At 43.2% G+C, this 19,976-nt stretch overlaps 4 protein-coding genes across 5 annotated transcripts; 3 read left to right on the top strand and 1 right to left on the bottom strand.

Moving 5' to 3' along the window:
• LOC8082528 (ribulose bisphosphate carboxylase/oxygenase activase, chloroplastic) lies at nt 235-5,931 on the top strand. Of its 2 annotated transcripts, XM_002448637.2 has the most exons (12): nt 237-648; nt 852-937; nt 1,026-1,035; nt 1,875-1,940; nt 2,021-2,134; nt 2,558-2,619; nt 3,031-3,085; nt 3,911-4,112; nt 4,375-4,481; nt 4,795-4,850; nt 5,229-5,321; nt 5,601-5,931. In XM_002448637.2, the coding sequence occupies exons 1-12, from the start codon at nt 303-305 to the stop codon at nt 5,703-5,705; spliced, it is 1,302 nt and encodes a 433-aa protein (XP_002448682.1). In that variant the 5' UTR covers nt 237-302; the 3' UTR covers nt 5,706-5,931. The 2 variants fall into 2 exon arrangements, with proteins under 2 accessions (XP_021318136.1, XP_002448682.1); XM_021462461.1 differs by lacking the exon at nt 3,031-3,085 and having other exon boundaries at nt 235-648; nt 2,558-2,626.
• On the top strand, nt 7,041-14,644 carry LOC110436236. Its single transcript, XM_021462726.1, has 2 exons — nt 7,041-7,305; nt 14,202-14,644. The coding sequence occupies exons 1-2, from the start codon at nt 7,215-7,217 to the stop codon at nt 14,402-14,404; spliced, it is 294 nt and encodes a 97-aa protein (XP_021318401.1). The 5' UTR covers nt 7,041-7,214; the 3' UTR covers nt 14,405-14,644.
• On the top strand, nt 7,323-9,622 carry LOC8070259. The gene is made up of 2 exons (XM_021462725.1): nt 7,323-9,244; nt 9,335-9,622. The coding sequence occupies exons 1-2, from the start codon at nt 8,699-8,701 to the stop codon at nt 9,341-9,343; spliced, it is 555 nt and encodes a 184-aa protein (XP_021318400.1). The 5' UTR covers nt 7,323-8,698; the 3' UTR covers nt 9,344-9,622.
• Nucleotides 16,377-19,134, bottom strand: LOC8070257. Its single transcript, XM_002447210.2, has one exon. It carries the CDS (start codon nt 18,328-18,330, stop codon nt 17,062-17,064), a length of 1,269 nt encoding a protein of 422 aa, XP_002447255.1. The 5' UTR covers nt 18,331-19,134; the 3' UTR covers nt 16,377-17,061.

The raw sequence follows: 19,976 nt of genomic DNA, 5'->3' as shown, positions 1-19,976 counted from the left end.
TTTAAGGAAAAAAAACCCTCTGCAAATGTGACTCCTCCGTTGAAAACATTTCGGGCACTTGGAGAAATTAGCAGTCCTGTAATTCTTGTAATCTGGCATTTTTCTGTACGAAAAAGAATCACCTGATTTATGAACTGTCAATTTAAAAATTGATGTTTTTTGGGTTCTTCTGTGTTCCTGAACGACCGTTACAGATAAGGCCAGAAAGTGCCGTACGAGCCTCCCAACGGCCGCCGATCACACACACTCTGCTGACAGACACAGCCACGCGCACCCCGCGGCGCGGCGCGCGACTCCCCACCATGGCCACCACCTCCGTCGCCGCTCGCTCCCCCCACCCCCACCTCTCCCACCCCCGCCGCCAGAACCCCAGCACCACCTCCACCTCCAGAGCCTCGATTCGGGGCCGGCTTCCGCCCATCCGGTGCTCGTCCGCCTCCTCGCCGCCGCCGCCGGCCACCGGCGGCGAGGAAGGGGAGTCGGGGTCCCGGCGGCTGTCAAAGCAGTCGTCGTGGGAGTCGAAGGACGCGGAGGGGGACGACTACCTCTACCGCCTCGGGAAGGAGGCGGACAACCTGAACGTCACCGTCGGCGCACGGGCCGGCATCGTCGACGACCTCTTCGTTGGAAACTTCCTCGGGAAAGACTGTACGTGCTCTACAGTCCACTGATTCAATGAAGCACCGTGAATAGCAAATTATACTAAATTGACATACCTTACATTTGATAAGAACAATGCTTGCTCAGCTTGTTCAGTGTGCTGGACTGCTGGGTAAACATACTGAGTGCTTGGAAAAAATGAAAGGGACGAGTTAAAAGATTTTGATAGCCTGGGTGCAATGTGGTTGCAGCTGATATTGTGTTCGATTACCGGCAGAAGGCAACAAGAACATTCGAGTACCTGCAGGGGGATTACTATATCGCACCTGCCTTCCTCGTGAGTTACTTTTGGATCACGTGCAATTACGCTGCTTTTTAGTACCCGAGTGGCTAAGATTTGACAGTGCAGATTCATTTGGTTGCAGGATAAAGTTGGTAAGCACATTAATGTAAAAGGAACTTGGCCGATATTCTTGTATTAAGGTATCAAATTTGAACAGTCAATAACTTGATATATAAGGGCTTCTTTCGATTTGCATTGGTCAATTTGCAGCCTTTTACTTTTGCTCTTGCACTTGGTGCAGTAATTATTGGATGTGCTTCTATAAGGCTGTCTCCAACACCACACCCATTTGGGAACCCAAACCTAAAATGGGTCTCCAACACAATACCCATAGCCTCCAACAGAGTACCCATACAGAAGACCCACTTTGGGTATCAGGAGAGCCATAACTCAAATTTAGGTATCCTCTCTCTTCGAGACCCATTTGCAGAGAGTGTTGCCTTTTAGGTCTTGTGGTTGGAGAAGACTAAAAATAGGTATGAAACCTTTTAACTGTAGCGCTACCCAAAAGACAAATGAGTCTTGTATTTTGGGTGACGATTGTTGGAGATAGTCAAGAAAGGTTTTAAATGGGAGTGGCTGAGAAATGTTGTAAATGGGAGTGGTTAGCATGAGGACACCATTCTCAAAAAAATAATATAAGACAACCAAATCATTAGACTGGATATGTTTTAGTCAAAAGATACTTAAACAATGTGAGGGCAGCCTGCAGATGAAACGTTAGTGACTATAATGCATATATAAAAGGAAGATTTTTCTGCTAAACTCACCTTTAATAATGTTTCTGAATTTGGAGAGTGAACTGTTGCATAGTACATACACACACCTTAATTCTTCAGGAACATGGATATCTCTGGTGTGCTTAACATATTTCTTGATCTTCTTCCCAGGTACACATACCAAAGTCTAAAGAACTGTTTGTTGTTTGCAGCATGCCACATTGTAAAGAACTACATTGGACATCTTCTAAATAATATCAAGATTCCCTTAATACTTGGTAGAGTCTAGTTCTTTGTTTCAGCAGTGTATTCTTAATATCAATAAATGTAATTGACCCTAATTGAGTGCACTATGCAGGGGTTTGGGGTGGAAAAGGTCAAGGGAAAACATTTCAGACTGAACTTATATTTAAAGCAATGGGTGTTGAACCTGTTATTATGTCTGCTGGGGAACTAGAATCAGAAAAAGCAGGTCAAGAATCACTTGAACTATATATCCCTATGTGCCTTATCACTTTGTCATAATTTGCCAAACTGCTGTTTAGATGCTACTCACTTTGTTACTTTTCCATGCTAATATGAACTTCATTCCAATCATTGAAAAACTTGCTTCATGTCTTCTTTTCCTTCAGAAATTATACTTTGTTTAGTCTTTGATTAGCTGGTTAAGAGTGAACCGTCAGCTTCAAAATTTGGTATTGTTCAGAACTATAAATTTTAGGAATATGAGGGAGAAACTCTCCATATTAGTTATGAATGAAAATCAGTCATCAATAATCATTATGTTTCACCAGATCAAAAATATGCAGCGATTAGAAGAAATTAATTTTTTTTCTTCACATTTTTTGTATCAGTTGCATGGTCTGGCTCAGGTATTAGCGTGCTTTGTTTGCAGGTGAACCAGGGAGGCTAATACGTGATCGATACAGAACTGCCTCCCAAGTAATCCAAAACCAAGTAAGAGGTGTTTCCAGCTACTCGATCTTAGATATGAGCATTTCGTGTTTAGGTTTCTCTTTCTAAATAGTGAGCTTGAAAGAATATTAATATTCTACGAACTTGCAAAGTTTAATCACAGAAGTATAGTTGTCTTATCATTTTGGTTGCTTCAGGATGTTAGTTTATTATTTACTTCCATATGAATTTGTAGCAAACTTTTGACATGGTAAAAGTGTTCCCGAATTACCAAAAGTTGGTGCTATTTTAGTCTTCATAATCCATATTCAGGGATTGTGTTCTGAATACGACAGCTAATTCATAGCATTTTTGCGTCTGGAGATTGTACCAGACTAAACATGCTGTGAATTTTTTTCATTTACCTTTTTCATAAGAAACTACTTGATTTTCACAAGGTTTTGGGTAATACAGGGGAAACTGAGTTGCTTGATGATCAACGATCTAGATGCTGGTGTTGGAAGATTTGGTGGGTTATTTTCTGTACATGTTTATTTTTTAATGCAATTGTGACTTGTTTGTTTCGAACCGAGGCTTTCCCCATTTCCATTACCAGAGCAACAGAAATACACCAGTTTAGAGAGAACAGAGAAGCCAGCATTTCAGAAAGCAGAAACAGAGAGAAGCCAGACAATGCTAGAACAGTCCTTTCTTAACTACCAAAGCCAGACCGCCTACCGCCTTTACACTAACAACCAGCATACAACCAGCCACGTAACCATGCGAACCCAACACAGAACAAAAGGCCGAACTTCACAGGATCCAGTTTAGCAACAGCTTCACCTGGTAGCTCTTGGTCATCTCCTCCTTCCTGCTCCGCGTCTTGAATCAAGTTGAAGTCTTTAGCTGCCTGACTTGGCTTGGCAAGGATCTTTGCAGCAATCTTGAGCATAGCGTTGACTCCATCCATCAACATCTCTTTATCTCCTGTACTTGGTGGTGAAGGGATTCACGACTTTGAAAAATGGTTTGTCCATTTTACCAGTTAGATGCTATTTGGCAAGCATTGTTTGCAAGGATGAAACCTCTCTTCTGTATATTTTTGAATAATTTCCTTTTGGGTCATGAATGTATACAGTTCTTGAATCTTCTTTGAGTTTGTTGTTCCATTTTACCAGTTAGATGCTATTTGGCAAGCATTGTTTGCAAGGATGAAACCTCTCATCTGTATATTTTTGAATAATTTCATTTTGGGTCAAGAATGTATACAGTTCTTGAATCTTCTTTGAGTTTGTTGTTCCAGAATATAATTATTAGAAAGCAGCTTAGTGCTATGTGTTTCTCTTGTTGCCAGGAAACACGCAGATGACAGTCAATAATCAAATAGCTGTCGGAACTTTGATGAACTTGGCAGATAATCCTAACAGGGTGAGCATCGGCCAGAAATGGAGAGAATCTGATGTTACACACAGAGTGCCAATAATAGTTACTGGAAATGATTTTTCAACTCTATATGCACCCTTAATTCGTGATGGGAGAATGGAAAAATTCTACTGGTATGTTGTCCTATCTGGAGCAGTTCTGTACAATGATGGATCACCAACTGAAACTTCTGGACTGGAGTATTTTAATTTCCATTTAGCTTTGTGTATAATTAGGTGTTTGCTTGCCTTCTTGGCATTGGCATTTTAACAAAATGTGATAGCTGAAGATAGGTGTTGATTTCGTGAGGCATTTTTTTTTTCTATTCCTTTAATATTCTACAATTTTGTTTTTCTTGCTTGCAACAGCTAGTTACAACCATTTTGTGCTTAACAGGCAGCCCACCCGTGAAGATATAATTAGTATTGTTCATGGCATGTATAGAAAGGATGGATTATCTGCTGAAGAAGTAGCAAGAGTTGTAGACACATTTCCAAACCAAGGTACCTTTTGCACAACATAATTGGATTTCAGTTTTTTCGCTTGTGTATTATGCTGTTAGAATACAATTAATCATTAGCATTCCCTATCATTTGGTGTCCACAATTATTAGGTTCAGCTTTACATTTGAGTGAATTAATGTCTATTCATCAGCAAATGCTTTGTTTCTGTTCAATAATAATTTAGTTATCTAAGAGCCAGATAAAATATTGGTACTGCTGAAGAATTGGGCATATAAATAATAGCCAAGTTCATAAGCAGTCCACTTCATTGTTCGAAAAAAAATTATTTAAGAACTAAATGAACATTCTGCAGCTCTGGACTTCTATGGAGCTTTGAGATCCAGGACATATGATCGGGCTATCTTGGAGGTAAATTTTCAATTTTATAAAGATATTATTTAAAATTTATATGGTTGGTTGTAGAAAAAGTAGCTTTAGGCTGTGCTTGTGCAACAATCTAGGCCATGCCTATTAGTTTCTGCAGATGAGTAACATATATGCTTGTGCACTTCTGTTTGTCAGATAAATTGTTTGCCATGGAAGTATATATAGCATCTGGGGTCATATTTGGCGTGTAATAACTACAGTAATAATTAGAGCTAAATTCTGAAAATATAGATGTGGGCCTGTGTCAGGGTATTCAGTGTGGAAAAGTGGTGTTTTTTTCCCTTCAGCGCAGCTTCTGAAAATGCTGTTCAAATTCAGACATTGCCGAAGTAACATATCACTGTTTCCCTTGCACTGCAGTGGGTCGAAGAAATTGGTGGACATGAACAGCTAAGGGCAAAGCTTCTTAAGCGAAAGAAAGGAGAGGAGCTTCCAACATTTATAGCCCCAAAGGTATATTCAGTATTGAAGCATATAGACTACTACCTCCAGACTCCAGTCAGGATAACAAGACGTTCAGACATTCACAAAACAAACTGACCAGCATGTCTCATGTCTGAAACGTCATGCTTTTTTGACCAGCATGTCGCATGTCTCATGTCTGAAACGTCATGCTTTTTTGACTGGAGGGAGTAGATGAGTTAACTGATTAGACTTCTATTTTTTTCATCCATTTTGAGAAACCAGTACCGTAACTGAAACCTGATATCATTTTATTTTACTCCCAACCAGCCATCACTGGAGGCATTGATTGAGTCAGGGTACTCGCTGGTGAAGGAGCAAGAACTAATAATGAACTCAAAACTATCAAAAGAGTATATGAAGAACTTAGAATAGTTTGATACACGAGAGGGTAACTTCTTGTTTTCAGTTTATTTGGAACAATACACCATCCAGTTTGTTCTAGTTGCATGTGCATGTATAAATAGCAGTGTACAGAGCATCTGAAAGATATATCTATTTTTTTCTATGTATGTATATGTATCTTAGATGCAGATAAGTGCATAATAGTCTATCTGAAATCGAAACCAAAGATGCATGTTCTCGCTCTTATACTGTTTAATTTGTGTCCGATCCAACATCCAACCACCAGAGTCGATCTGCTGCTTCGATTTCAAAAATCTCCCAGAAATCGTGGGTTGAGATATGAACTGCTGAAAGGATGGATGCATATCGATATCGGCATTGTCCTTATTCTCATCATGCATTGTCAAAAGTCTTCGGTTTGACTTGGAAGACTTGTGAGCTGTGGCACAAAGTGGCCCGAAGCGTCCAAAGAGCATCATCAATTCAATCCTTCTTCTTCTGACTATAATATCTGATGGAATTGGAAGAGTCATACAATGCCATTTCACACGACTATAATATCTGACTATAATATCTTGCTATTATTATTTCTTAACATGCCATGCTGCTACACGTGTGCAGGTTCACATTTTAATAGTAGTATACTGCAATAAGAAAGTCGCAGAAATCGTATACTACCTGATTTTCTTTTTTTGCCACATTCAGGAACGAACAAATTCTAAGAGATGTATACATGGAAACTAAATTGCTACTAATCTGGTGAAGATGGATATGGTTAGTTATAGCAAATGAGACGAGACCTTGATCCGAATTAAAAGCTTTTCTTTGCTTGTGGGAAACCAATCCAACAAATACATGACGACTAATCTAGTTTATCCACCACGCGGGATTGCTTGCTTAATTAGCTTAATGATGAAGCCTTTTATACTTCCGTGGCAGAGACGATGAGTCATGGGCATGCAAACGCAATGGCCGAGCCCGAGGGGCGTATTAGGAATGGGCGCCTGGCGCAGGGCCCGAGGCAACGTGTAGGGTTTCCAACAGGGGTTAGGTGGCAGGCGGCGTCTCCTCGCCTGCTTTCTGCCTTGCGGCGTCTCCTCGCCTGCTTTCTGCCTTGGGCCTTGTTTAGTTCACTCTGAAAATCAAAAAGTTTTCAAGATTCTCCGTCACATCGAATCTTGTGACACATGCATGAAATATTAAATATAAACGAAAACAAAAACTAATTACGTAGTTTAGCTGTAAATTACAAGATGAATCTTTTGATTCTAGTTAGTCCATAATTGGATAATATTTGTCACAAATAAACGAAATTGCTACAGTTCCGAAAAGTTTTCACTTTTCAGAACTAAACAAGGCCTTGTACTTAAGCTCGCCGCTTCTTCTGTTCACAGTCCATGTGTGTTGTTTTCCTCCTCCTCCTTCGATTCCTTCTTGTCCCCCCGTCCCCTCTCTCTGGCAAACACGGACGGCCGACGACGACGACGACGGGTTGTCGGCGGCGTCGCTCATCACCGGCGGACGGCAGCGGCGGTGTCGATGGAGTGGTGGCAGAAGGCGGTGGTGGTGCCGGTGAAGCGCGCGTGGATCGTCGTCGCCGCCCGGCTGACGACGCGCCGTAAGAAAGACGGTAAGATCATCATCGCCGCTGCCGTTTATATATATTATCCGTTCATTCATTCACTCGTTCATCCCAGCAAGGATCCAAATAATGCTTTTTTTCTGTGTGTGTGTGTGTGTGTGTGTGTGTGTGTGTAAATGTAATAATCTCTCAATCTGCATATGGCCATCTACTGATGCATGCCTTGATTGGTTTACTGATCGATTTCTTTTGTCTGGCGAACAGTCAGTCCCTGGTCCTGAACAATCCCTCCCTGACATAGATATTTCCCATTTGATTTCTAGTAGCATCGTTTAGTTTAGAGCTGGTGAATCGTTTCAGACTTTCAGTAAAACAATAAGCTAAGATTAGAGTAACCGTATATACCATTGCAATGTGGAACAATCTAGAACAAATACATCTATCGTCGTAACCGGTTTTCTCAGTTCTAACTGCTAGCTAGCCACCGGTCTGCTTATCGATATTTGTCAGATTAAACACGTGTCGCGCGTGCAATTTGCATTAGCAGCAGATGACGCTTATCATGCGTGCACGCACCGCATAGAATTAATGGTGATGGATATGCATGCACATCCATCATGGCATGCTGCATGCATGCGTGGCCGTGTCGTTTTGCTCCCATGCAAGAGGACAAATTAAAGCAGCGCGAGCTTTTCTCAGTGCAGTGGACAAGGCATGCATGGAAGTTTGCAGCTTTTTTTTTTCCTCCTTGTTTTTCCGTGCACCAAGTAGGAGCACAGCAGTACACGTAGGATATTTTTGTTTCGTTGGAGCGGCACGTGGCTGCATGTAGGGTGCATGCGGTGTCTTGCCGCTGTCTCAAACTCGGTTGGATTGGATTGTCCACACCACATCGGTGCGTGCGTGCGTGCGTGCGGTCTCCTATGTTTTGTACTCTTTGAATTTGTAGAGTTTATTAATTATGTATATACATATTTTTTTGAGGACGGAGGGAATACGTCGCGTGCGCTCGTGCATTGCATAGACTGTGTGGACTGTGGACGCGTGACTATTTGTACTCCCTCCATATACTAAATAAACGTCGTTCTAGCCACTTCGGCAGTTTGCGGAAAAAACGACGTCGTGGAGCCATAGCTGGTGATTTGGACTTCTTTGCCTCGGCCTCTTCGATTATCGCATGCGCAGTTAATTACTGGCCTCGATTGTCATCTACGCCGCCCACTTGCCCAGTCGTTGCCTGTTGGCTTTGTTAAAAGGACTCGACATCTATGCCGTTGTACCGCTCGCCTCGCAGCTCGAAGCGCTGCTCGCATCACAGCTCCACTCACCAGTCCTCGCTCTCGATCGATAGTACTCGCCGCTAACTCGCCAGGCTCCCACCTCGCGTGCTCGCCGGCGTGCTCGCCGCGCCGCCACTCGCGCTCGCCGGTCCGTCGCGTGCATGGCTTCATCTCGCTCGAGCCGCTCACGCTCACGCTCGCCGCGCCGCTCGCCGGACAGGGAGATCGCCCCAGATTCACTGTTCGAGTCTGTGCCAGACTCCATCGCATCGCAAGAGGTGCCGGACTCCATCGTGCTGGACTCGGAGATGGTGCCGGACTTCGTCGCGACGGACTCTGAGATGGTGCCGGAAACCTTGCCGCCGGGAGCTTTTCTATGCCCTCGCTGTCATCGCGTTCATGAGAACCGCGAATCATGGGATCGTGCGCACTCGCTGTTTTGGCCATGTGCTCGCTGCGGTCTCGTCCACAGAGAGTATAGAATCGGTGCCTGGCTGTACGACCAAGACGAGTTCGACTGCGAGCTTTTCATTCCCGATCTGAACAATCTCGTGATGCGTGGAAATTCTATCGTGTTACCTGAACACGTGATCAACATGCTCAACGAGCTAGCAGCCGCGAAGGCCGACGCCAAAGCTGCAGCAGCCGTGAAGGAGGACAACGCCAAAGCCGCAGCCATCGCGAAGGAGGACGACGCCAAACCAATAGTAAGATAAAAAGCTTGAGTTCTCATTAACTTTTACAAGGATATCTCTACTAATTAAGCTAACTAGCATTACTCTAATTATTTGGTGCAGCAAGAGTAGCTTCGGCTTCATGAAGTGAAGATGGTTCACAAGGGAGAGAATCTGGCAGTCGGTCTTCTCTTTCTAGTGTATTTTTACTCATGTGAGGAATTTTGAACTTGTTGCATCCTTTCACCTTCATAGCTTCAATGTAAACACTTTGCAGTGTTACAAATATTCGATTAGTTTTGTGTGCCGAGTACTCTATGAATGCCTACAAAACAAATGTGGAACAAATGAATGAATGAGCACTTTTGTAGTTGATGAGACAATGAAACATGTGTGAACGATTTGATCAAATTACCTGTTGCACCGTTGGAACTAGAGCTTCTATTGATTTTGCATTCTTCTTGTATTGAATTGCTTGAATAGCTCGAAAAAAACCCAAGTCAAGAATGTTGAAATCTGGAGAATTTGGTGGTTGACAAATTAGGCGAATATCAAATCCTTCTTGCTTAGCGGCCTCACAAAAATCCGGGTCATCCAATTTCAAATGCGTAGGTGCATTATCTTGTTGAATGAAGATTGGTTTGCCCACATCTTCTCTTGGCCATTTGGCTCGGATGGCAGGTAACACTTTGTTGATCATGAAATCTCTAATCACATCTCTTGTGATCGAAGTTATGGGCTTCATAACCAAGTCTCCACGGACACGTCCGGTTCTCCCATTACCTCTCATAGCCGGTTCAGACCGAACAAGTGGAAAACAACCAATCCTACCATCAAATGTACAATTCCCATCCCTAAACCTTGGCCGAGCAACAACACACAAGAACATAAGCCTAGGGATGTAGTTCTTGTTCTTACAAGTCCGATGGGGCTCATCTTCATCGGGTAGTAAATAATATTTTTCAGATTTTTGATAGAGATAGAACCACTTTTCATCAATGAACACAAAGTCATACAAATCTTTGAACCTTGGGTCGGCTAGCAAATCCCTCTTCACCATTTCAACACACCACTTTAATCTAGCCTTCTTGTTAGCTTGCGTGAGATACGGTTTGATGCTACTAGAGTGGCGCCTAAGAAATCCTTTTTTCAAATACCTTTGAATAGCCCATTTGCTCATGTTAAGTTTAGCACACACATCTTCAATGGTCATTCTTTCTTTGTAAGGAATGCTACGCAAAACTTCCAAATCAGCAGTAGACATAGATGGCTTACGGCCAACTGTTCCCTTCTTACGACTACCAACATCAACCGGAATGTTATTTGCAAGTGCTGTTTTACCTTGCTTCCACAGGCGCTGAACTTGACGAAGATGTACACCAAACTGAGCAGCCACAACTTTTGTATCTGACTTGCCTAGCTTCCCATTCTTGCTTCTTAACAACAAAGTTTGATAAACTTGCTTTCTGACTTCTTCGGACATGTCTTTCCTTCGTTGGTTTGGTTGCACGGGAGCAGGATCTATTTATAGTGAAAAAAACAAACATAAATCTTCTATTACTCAAGGCATGTTCTATATATAGCAAAATACATGGAAAAAATTAAATAACATAGAAGAAATATCATGGATAAACAAACAGACATGGAATAAATAACGGCGTACCAGCATGGTTTTGTAGATAATCAAAGTCGACTGCACCAAATTCATCTAACGGCAGGTTTAAATCAAATCCTGTGACAATAGTCCTTCTGATATGAGAAACGATTGAGAGAAAGAGATAGCACCGTATAGCAAATAAATGGACAAGAAAAGAACAGATAGTAGTACCGTTGTCATGCTCCAACGGAGGTTCTTCGTTGAGATCAAACGCCGCCGTTGCCATTGTGTTTAGCGGAGTGGAAGGATTAGAAGAAAAGCAGCAAGGTGAGCATGCAAGAAGCAAATGCACGGACGGGAGCAGTATGCAAGCGCATAAATACTCCTTTGGTAGCCCAAACGTCTGCACTGCCAGCCGAAAAAAAAGAAAAAAAAAAGCGCCAGAACCTTACAGCCGAAAAAAAAGGCGCCAACTATACGCGCGAAGTATACGCGCTCAGGCTCCACAGCGAAACAGTGCCATGCAAAAAGTCGCCATGCAATATTCAGCCAAAAAATTTGGGGTCCAGAGGAGTCGAACATTGCTCACCAGCTTCCCACCTCAAGGTGCTAGCCAGTTGGTCTGTGAAACTTTTTCGAAAAAGTTGCACGTGAAGCTGTATTTATTAGGGGCAAACAGGGAAAACTTCACCATAATTAATCACTCCTTGGTATGCTAAATCATGTCCTAAACGACCTTCTTTTTGTATATGGAGGGAGTATGTGTAGATGAGACTGTTGACGCGTGTATATATGGCACACCACCAAAATGATAGAGTTCTTCTAGTGTTTTTAATTAGTAATAAAACACTACCACTAGCCAAAACACCGCCTCACTAGAAGACATTTACTAGAAAAATTTATTCTAAATTTTAAATGCTAAAACACTAGGAGAAACCTACGTCACTAGAAGAAATTTGAAAATCTGATTGTGACAGATTGTGAGTATTTAAGACGACCAACCGAGCTTTTCTTACATTCTGCCATAATATATACTCCCTCTGTCTTAAAAAGACCGATGTTTTTAACTTTGACCAATCATGTTTGACGACCAACGTAGCTTTTCTTACAGTGTGCCATAATTTTTGTGTAAATTCTAAAATAGATAAATCATTATTAAAGTATCTCTAATGATCAAATAAGTCATATTAAAATAGACGATATTTATATAAAAAGTTATAATAAGATAGATGGTTAAATAATATGTCTGAAAGTTAACAACAACGTCTTTTCGAAACGATTATACAAGTAAATATAGAGCCGCGCATGCATCATGTACAGTAGGAAAGGAGGGAGGGGAGAGGGGGGGCAGGGCCGGCTCTATAGTTTTAAGGGCCTTTGGGCAGGTAAAGAGATAAGGGCTCGTTCAGCTAACTTTTATATCAAAATTACTGTATATAGTACGTATAATAAAAATTACTCCCTCCGTCCCAAAAAGAATGTCGTTTTAGATTTTAATGCCACAAGTTTGACTCGATTTGTAGAAAATATGTGCAATATTTATATTTGTAAATAAATTTGTTAAAAAACTAGACTTAAATGTCTTTCTAATGATACTAATTATGTACTATAAATATAAATATTTTTTACTATATATTTAATTAAAATTATTTCTCGGAAAGCGCAAACGATATTTATTTTGGGACGGAGGGAGTACTTTGCAATATATATATAATTCATAAAATATAACAATACTTTGTTCTTTTTGTTTTTCTTTTCTTTTTTGAGTATCCGACAAATGCTTCTTAGGCAACATCTAATATATTCAGATAACTACATTGAATTATAAATTTATAATGCTAGGCCCTAGCACTATACGAGCATAGCAAATACACAAAACAATTTAAAAAAATATAAAAAAACTAATCCATCAAGGTTGTTGGTGTATTGCTTACTGTGATGGCATGTGTACTATCTGATGTTTTCCTACCATTGTGTAGAATAGAACCAGAAGGAAGGGTAATTTACGGCTTTGACTAATTTGTCTTAGATCTTCAAATGCTTATTATGCCAAATAAAAAATTATATGTACTAGTTACCTATATTATCAAGGGCCCCCAAGGTTCATGGGCCCCCGGCGGTCGCACCGGCTGCCCCTCCCTTAGAGCCGGCCCTTGGGGGGGGGGGGGGGGGGGGGGGGGGGGGGGGGAGGAGAGGAGATGAGCAGGGTGACATCCGGCTGCTCCTGACCGACGAACTCACTCCCCCATAGAGAGAGCTTCTGGAAGCGATGCCGCCGTGGCATGATGTAGCATCACACTAGCATCTTTTATTTGACTCACTGAACCACGCATAACCAATTCATTATTAATTCATGCATCGATGGCTGGATTTCTCCAGTAACTAAGATCACAGCAAATCTGGCTTCGTCAGCAACTCTTGTACGTGCTCATGACACACCAGGGGTACGTGGACACATGCACTTGTCACGATGCTGTACACACCGTACAGATGTCAATGTTGGGCACTGCAGTTTAGTGACTGATGGTCTCGACTGATTCAATTGATCATCTATTAGCCCCCAATCAGTTGGCATCAACGTCACACCCATGTCTTGCACAGTTTAATCACTACGTGGGTCACTTTCTCATGTGGAGCTGCGTGGCGCCTACGCCAAATAATGTACACACATTCAGGTCATCAGGTGTGTATTGTATATGGCACTCCATCATCAACCCATCTTCCTGCTCGACAGAGCCTAACTATTTTGACAGGATAAGCCATGTACGTCTTATTTGTTTAGCTGATAAGCCATGATAGAAAGCACTATTAGCTAATTTATCGTGAGAAAAAAACATTACTAAATGACTGGCAGTTCTGATAAACTCAAGCTAACAATGGCTTTTACAAAGAGCGAGCAACAAGCCAGCAACAGGGGAACGGAAAACTGAAACAGAGAATCTGACCAGTACTCTGAACGCTTGTTGTCCCCCACCCCCGTGACTAGTGACCAGTCCTATCCCTGACTCCCATCGAGGCTGTTGCTGTTGCTGGTGATGCTACGAGCAGTGGCTGAAGCGAAACAGCGGGAGGCAACCAAGAACAACACGTGCCCCAGCAGCCGCGCCATGGCATCCATCTCTCAGGCGGTCGCAGGAACGCATGGGCATGGGCTGCCCTGCCTCCCTGCCACTGCCAGAAGAATCGCATCTTTCGTTCCCCTGTCACGCTCACACAAACGAGGATTAGCTAGTGTACAACATAGCTTCAGTTGTTAAAGAAAATAATTTTTTTTTCTTAAGAAGTAGGAGTAACACACTTTTCTTATTTCTATTTTTCCTCTTCGGAAGAAAACAGCTGATGATATGTGCTTTGTGCTGACGAAACTAACCCTTATGCTTGCCATGCATTCAGACGGCGGCGGCGGCGGCCACAGCGTGCTGGTGAAGCTCCACGACGACGTCCAGACGTGCGCGTACGAGGACGTGCAGGTGATGTGGGAGATGCTGCAGCGGGCCGAGACGGGCAGACTGGCGCGCGAGCCCTCGCCCAAGGGCGCCCGCGCGCTCGTCTGGCTGCACCGCCACCACAAGATGGACCCGCGCGGGCGCTGCTGAGGACGACCGACTACCCTGATGCTTCCTCCTTCCTTCGGCTTCATTCGCTTGCCTGCCCCTACCCCCTCCTGTGCAGCCTTGCTCTGTGATGGATCTGTGTGCGAGGGTCACTCTGGCTGCTGTGTATATATTACATACAGGCTACAGCCCTGCTGTGCCTTTCGTTTGCTTTGCTCGGATGTAAATATTCACAGTTTCATCTTTCAAGAAAAAAAGGAGAAGAGAGAGATCATAGTACCAGTTTTGTACTTTGCTCGGTGCCGCAGCCAATCACCTTGTGGGAAACAGTTCGATTTCTCAAGGAATTAGGCCTTGTTTAGTTCGCAAAAATTTTCAAGATTCCCCGTCACATCGAATCTTTGGTCGCATGCATGGAGCATTAAATATAAACGAAAATAAAAACTAATTGCACAGTTTACTTGTAATTTGTGAGATGAATCTTTTGAGCCTAGTTACTCCGTGATTGGATAATGTTTGTCAAATAAAAACAAAATGCTACAGTATCCAAAAACGAAAAATTTTGCCAACTAAACGAGGCCTTAGGCTGAGAGCTTCTCATGTCCAAGCACCAAGCAGGGCCTTACAAGAGAACCAACTATCCCAGCAAGCAGACCCAAGAGCGGAGAAACATCGATACCAAAATATGTCCTTGTTCAGGGCGACACTTGACAACCCATCTCATCTTTCATACAAGAACCTGCCATTCAACCTGCAAAGCACAAGCCAAACTTTAGTAATCAAATATGATTCACATAACTGCTACACATTAATGAAACAACAAGGAATTTTAGGGATGAACAAGGTGTTACCACTAGAAGGTCAGCCAGATCTGAATTTTTGGTTCAAACTTGGACAGTTGGACTGCTAGCCTGGGTGCCTGACTGACACACAAAAGTCCTTGCTACCACAAGTTCAGGCAGATGATCTGAATTTTGGTTCAAACTTGGACTGAGCCTGGGTGCCTGACTGCATTAGTGGTGGGAAGGAACAGCTCGGTGCATGTTTTCTACTGATGTTAGTTTACTGAAACCACTAGAAATTCCAGCAAATTTGGCTCATGTAAAGTTTACTCATATGACACAGTTACACATTCAAAAAAAGTCGTCCATAGACAACAGAGAATTGCAAGCAAATCACCTGTAGTTCTATCTAGCTCCTGATGACAATACAGTACACAGTGGCCAACTTACTGGTTTTGCACACCATGGATTTATGACTAGGTTTGGTGGTCATGGCATACATACCCTACTCCCACAATTGATGATCATATAGATATGTAGCTGAAGGCAGACATTAACATGAGCAAGGTGTGTTCCTTAGCTTTGAGGCTAACTGCTACCTGTCTGAAAAGACAACACTGCTAGTAAATAAGAAGTGTTTATTTTTAGTTTGAAATTGTATGTAGGGTGTTTCAAAAGAAAGAAAACGCCACAAGTATCCTGCAGAAAGTTAATACAGTACTGTAACAGAAGTACATCAAAGGCAGGTACTTCTCAGAGAGAAAAAAAAAAGAAAAGAAGGGTCTTCCAGGTAAAAATTAGCCAATAATGTCCCAGCAGCAAACAAAGTATTTTGCAAAGCAATCTTAAACACCTATGGATTTGCATTAGTAGATATTTAAAGTATCAAAGTATCCTGTTTGTCTTGCTGAACCAGGATGTATTGGACTGCCAGCGAGCCTCTTTGCTGCAGACATAAAATCCAGAGAACATTCAGAATTCATGTCATACTCCAACAATTCAGACAGACAGCATCCAGGGTTCTCTGATCCTCTCCAACATCAATAAGTGCACTAGTTCAGATATAACATACTTACGATATATAACAGTATATCAATAACTGAAAATGCTTTTGACAGCCTTAAAATGACACCCGAGACCAGATATCTTTTCTTATCTCTGAAACAAAATATTGAAATTGTTCAAAAATGAAAAATAAAAGCTGGACAACAGAAAGAACCAAAGTAACAAAATTTGCGAACAGGGATCCATCTGTTTCAGACAACAAGAGATCACATAACACAGTATGATCACAAATGCATCTACTTTTTTTTTCCTTGTCTTGAGTATAATAAACACCAAAAAGTGTATGGGGGAAACAACCTAATCCCGAAGACAGACACTCATGCACATCAAAGTACAAAGGTAGAGATCTAACATATAATTCTCATAGCACAGTTACAAAAGAATTAAATGAAATTAACATTCGAGATCCCTGAAATTAGTACTGAAGATACCTAGAAAAATTTTGCAATCAATAATGTACATCCTGACCTAGAAACTTACAGAACATTTTCCTATAAGTTACAAGACAGCACTTGTATTTTGCTGCCCCCAGTCCCTTATGCAAGATGTTACATAGAAGTTGGGACTTTTGGATGTAACACTATCCACCTGGTAAGTGCTAATGAGGCCTAAGCTGCATGGCCAGAAGATGTTTTCCTTTATTTGGGCATGATTTATCAGGAAAAAAGAATGTCTTTCTTTCACTACAACTCTGACGGCTCAACGTGAAATCAGAATTCTGCCTTGACCCCACATGTGCATATTCTGTGTTGTGCCTGCAATCTTGCCACTTCCAGTTCAAATGTACATCGGATGGGCACCAAGAAGCACATTGGTACAAAACTTCAATGTGATGTAAAAAGGCACCATCTGTCAGTCATTTTCCTCTGAAGAACATAGACATATCTTCTCCAGAAGGACTGGCCAGTTCTCCCCGAGAAGTTGAGGGTTTAGCTGCATGGCTACCTTAAAATCATTGATGGAGATCAATTGGTTGATCTCATTTGTGGCTCCTGATGGCCCGCTGCCTGATTGCATGTGAACATGGTTTGGCAGCCAGACACTATTAATCTGCTTCCCATAAGCTTGCTGTTTGTATGGTGGTGTCCCTTTCCTTGCCTCCCTCTGAACACTACCTCCTACTAACTCAACAGATGACCTAATCAGGTTTTTCATGTACTTATCCAGAGCAATATTCAGAAGCTCGGCACTATCCATTGTGACACCAGCTAAACCCAGCGTTTCTGCTGTTTTCTCCATCCGTCTGTGCAGCAGCTCAGTGTTGAACAGCCCACCATGCTCAAGACAGCTGTTAAAGTGATCCTCACCTGCAACAATTGGTGGTGGTGGAAATTTCCTTGCACCACCCACACTTGCTGAACAAAATGGAATTCCTAGTGGAGCTCGTACAGGACTTCTCAATATTTCTGCAGACCGGTCTGCAGTGGTGCTCATACTTCTTCTCTGCAAAACAATATTATTGGGTGGCAACTGTTCCACGCGTGGATGCTTTGCCAGTGGCTCTACAGGTTCACATTGTTGAAAATGCAATCTCTTCAACTCAAGTGGATTTAGAGTACCATTCTCCAGAGATCCAGAAGCACCATGAGTAACTTGGTTGTGATTGACAGCAGCCGTCACCCTACAATTTGGGCCCATGTTATTCATACTGTCTTTCAAAGTATGATCCTGTGCTGTAGCCACAGGCCTCAATCCCTGAACCTGTAACAACCTGGCATCACCATTGCAAGCATTCAACACTTCAGCAGCCTGAGAAGCCTTCTTTACTGATGCTCCTACAGGTCTCCTCCCTGCATCTAATGGAGGAGGAGGTGGGCACTTTCCCTGGTAGGCATTGTAGAGAATTGCACGGATTAGCCGGTTGTGCAGCTGGAGGTTCTCCCGACCTAGGGTCTGCAGGCACAGCTTTTCAAAGTCCTGCCTGCCGAGCCTCTCCGATAAGTAGCCATTCAAGTAGCCAAAATATCGCCTAGAGCGATCCGGACCAAGCCGCTTCTCCATCTGAGCCTTGAGCTCCCTGAGATCGATACGGCCATTCTGCTGCTGCGGTTGGGGAGCTGATGGCTGCTGCCGCTGCTGCGGTGCAGCCACTGGCCATGCCTCCTCCCTTACTGTGTCCATGCAGTTACCACCCCAGCAAACCCCAATATCAGACCCGGAGTAGAGAAACCAACGAATTGGGGATAGCACGCCGCACCCAGCTAGGATCAAACCATTAGGGCTTGCGCCGCTTCCTGCAGAGCGCGAGCCCGTACCCCAATTCCCAGCTCGCCGCCGGCCATGGAGGGGATCTCATCTCCGCTGGCGCCGCACCAACCGCCGCAAGATCAAGGAGCCGCCCAGGGAGCGGCGCGGCAGGCCCGAATCAAGCATAGAGGCCGCGGGCCTGGCGAGCCAATTGGATTACCCGCCCAAACCCTAGAGCAATGGAGGCATGATCCTCGGCCCCGCCGAGCTCCGGCGAGCTCGTACCTGCTGGATCTCCGGCGAGGGAGACGACGCGCCCGGCGGAACCGAATCGAATCCGAGAAACAGCAGGAATTGAGCTGACCTCCGGGAGGGGAGTAATTGGGGTTGGCGGGCGGGAGCGGGACGGGGACCAGCCGAAGACGAATTGCCCTCGCTGCTCACCGGCGGGCGGGCGGGCGGGCGGGCGGGCTGCTCTCTCGGCGGCGTTGCTCGGGCGCGTGGCGAGGCGGCTGCCTGCTGCTGCTGCTTCGTGGGTTGGGATGGGCTCTCTCGTGTCTACTTTGCTCCTTGCTTCTTCGTGTTCGTCTCAGGCTTGGGCTCTCCCTGTCTTTTTTTTTTCCTTTTTTCTTTTTTGTTTTCCTCTTCGAGGGTTTTTTTTTTCTCGGCCGTTGAATCGGATTTGATCGCGCAGGAGTGCCCAGAAGAGGAGAGAGGAGGCGCCAGCACCCAAGCAAGCTGGAGGATCTGCTCGGCGTCAACCGGCTACGAAAAATTATGGGTTGAAAATATTATTCGCTGATTTATTATAAAAAAACACTGTTGATTACCAGAAAAAGTATAGTTTATAAGATAAGAGAACGGGCTCTATACTTGCTAGCAAATACTCAATCCATCCTTTATAAGACCTTTGACTTTTTAACACTAAATTTTATCACTCGTCTTATTCACAAGTTTGTACAATTTGACTATATTTGCCCAAATTATTTTTGAAAAAAACGAGTGATCAAACTTAGGTTTAAAAAAGTTCACTTTAGGAGTGACCAATTATATCCACTTTAGGATTTAACTATCAGTTCATGTAAAATCTATAGGCAGAGATATAGGGACTGTTTGCTTTGAAAACTGGAAATTCTTCCTAGCCCAGGCACCTCAGTAACTCACCTAGCCCATCGATTTCTAGCGCCTGGGACTAGATTGGCCTGCCTGGGCGGGTGCCCTCGAGCTAGGTGGTCATCTAAACGACCCCCTAAACTGTGTGAACCTTCACTGATATGTGTCGTGCCTGAATGGACTTTGTCATGCCATCACTCTATATTTACCTACGAATTTATGTAAAAAAAAGTCTAATCTTAAAATTTATAAACCATTTTACGAATCAACCAACAAGATCAAAGGAAAGTTTGATTGGTGCCTATACGTATCTTGCCGAAACAGGTTTGGTTGGACAAACTTTGACACATAATTAGCCGCCGTATTGGCCAACCATCAGCTAAAAAGGATCTACACATCGGCTTACTTGTATTGTGTCCTAACAAATTGCGATAGCCATAAAAATGATGCCTCGCCGATGGTCAATG

This window comes from Sorghum bicolor, chromosome 6 (assembly GCF_000003195.3).
Source record: "Sorghum bicolor cultivar BTx623 chromosome 6, Sorghum_bicolor_NCBIv3, whole genome shotgun sequence".
Lineage (NCBI taxonomy): Eukaryota > Viridiplantae > Streptophyta > Magnoliopsida > Poales > Poaceae > Sorghum > Sorghum bicolor.
Note: the sequence above shows the minus strand (reverse complement) of the source record. Positions and strands in the feature narration are given on the sequence as shown.

Bases quoted from the DNA above. Each gene is read 5' to 3' on its own strand.
- LOC8082528 (XM_002448637.2), top strand. From the start codon at position 303: ATGGCCACCACCTCCGTCGCCGCTCGCTCCCCCCACCCCCACCTCTCC. The intron at 2,135-2,557 runs GTCAAGAATCAC...CTTTGTTTGCAG, and splicing joins ACTAGAATCAGAAAAAGCAG to GTGAACCAGGGAGGCTAATA. The intron at 4,482-4,794 runs GTACCTTTTGCA...AACATTCTGCAG, and splicing joins AGACACATTTCCAAACCAAG to CTCTGGACTTCTATGGAGCT.
- LOC110436236 (XM_021462726.1), top strand. From the start codon at position 7,215: ATGGAGTGGTGGCAGAAGGCGGTGGTGGTGCCGGTGAAGCGCGCGTGG. The intron at 7,306-14,201 runs GTAAGATCATCA...CCATGCATTCAG, and splicing joins GACGCGCCGTAAGAAAGACG to ACGGCGGCGGCGGCGGCCAC.
- LOC8070259 (XM_021462725.1), top strand. From the start codon at position 8,699: ATGGCTTCATCTCGCTCGAGCCGCTCACGCTCACGCTCGCCGCGCCGC.
- LOC8070257 (XM_002447210.2), bottom strand. From the start codon at position 18,330: ATGGACACAGTAAGGGAGGAGGCATGGCCAGTGGCTGCACCGCAGCAG.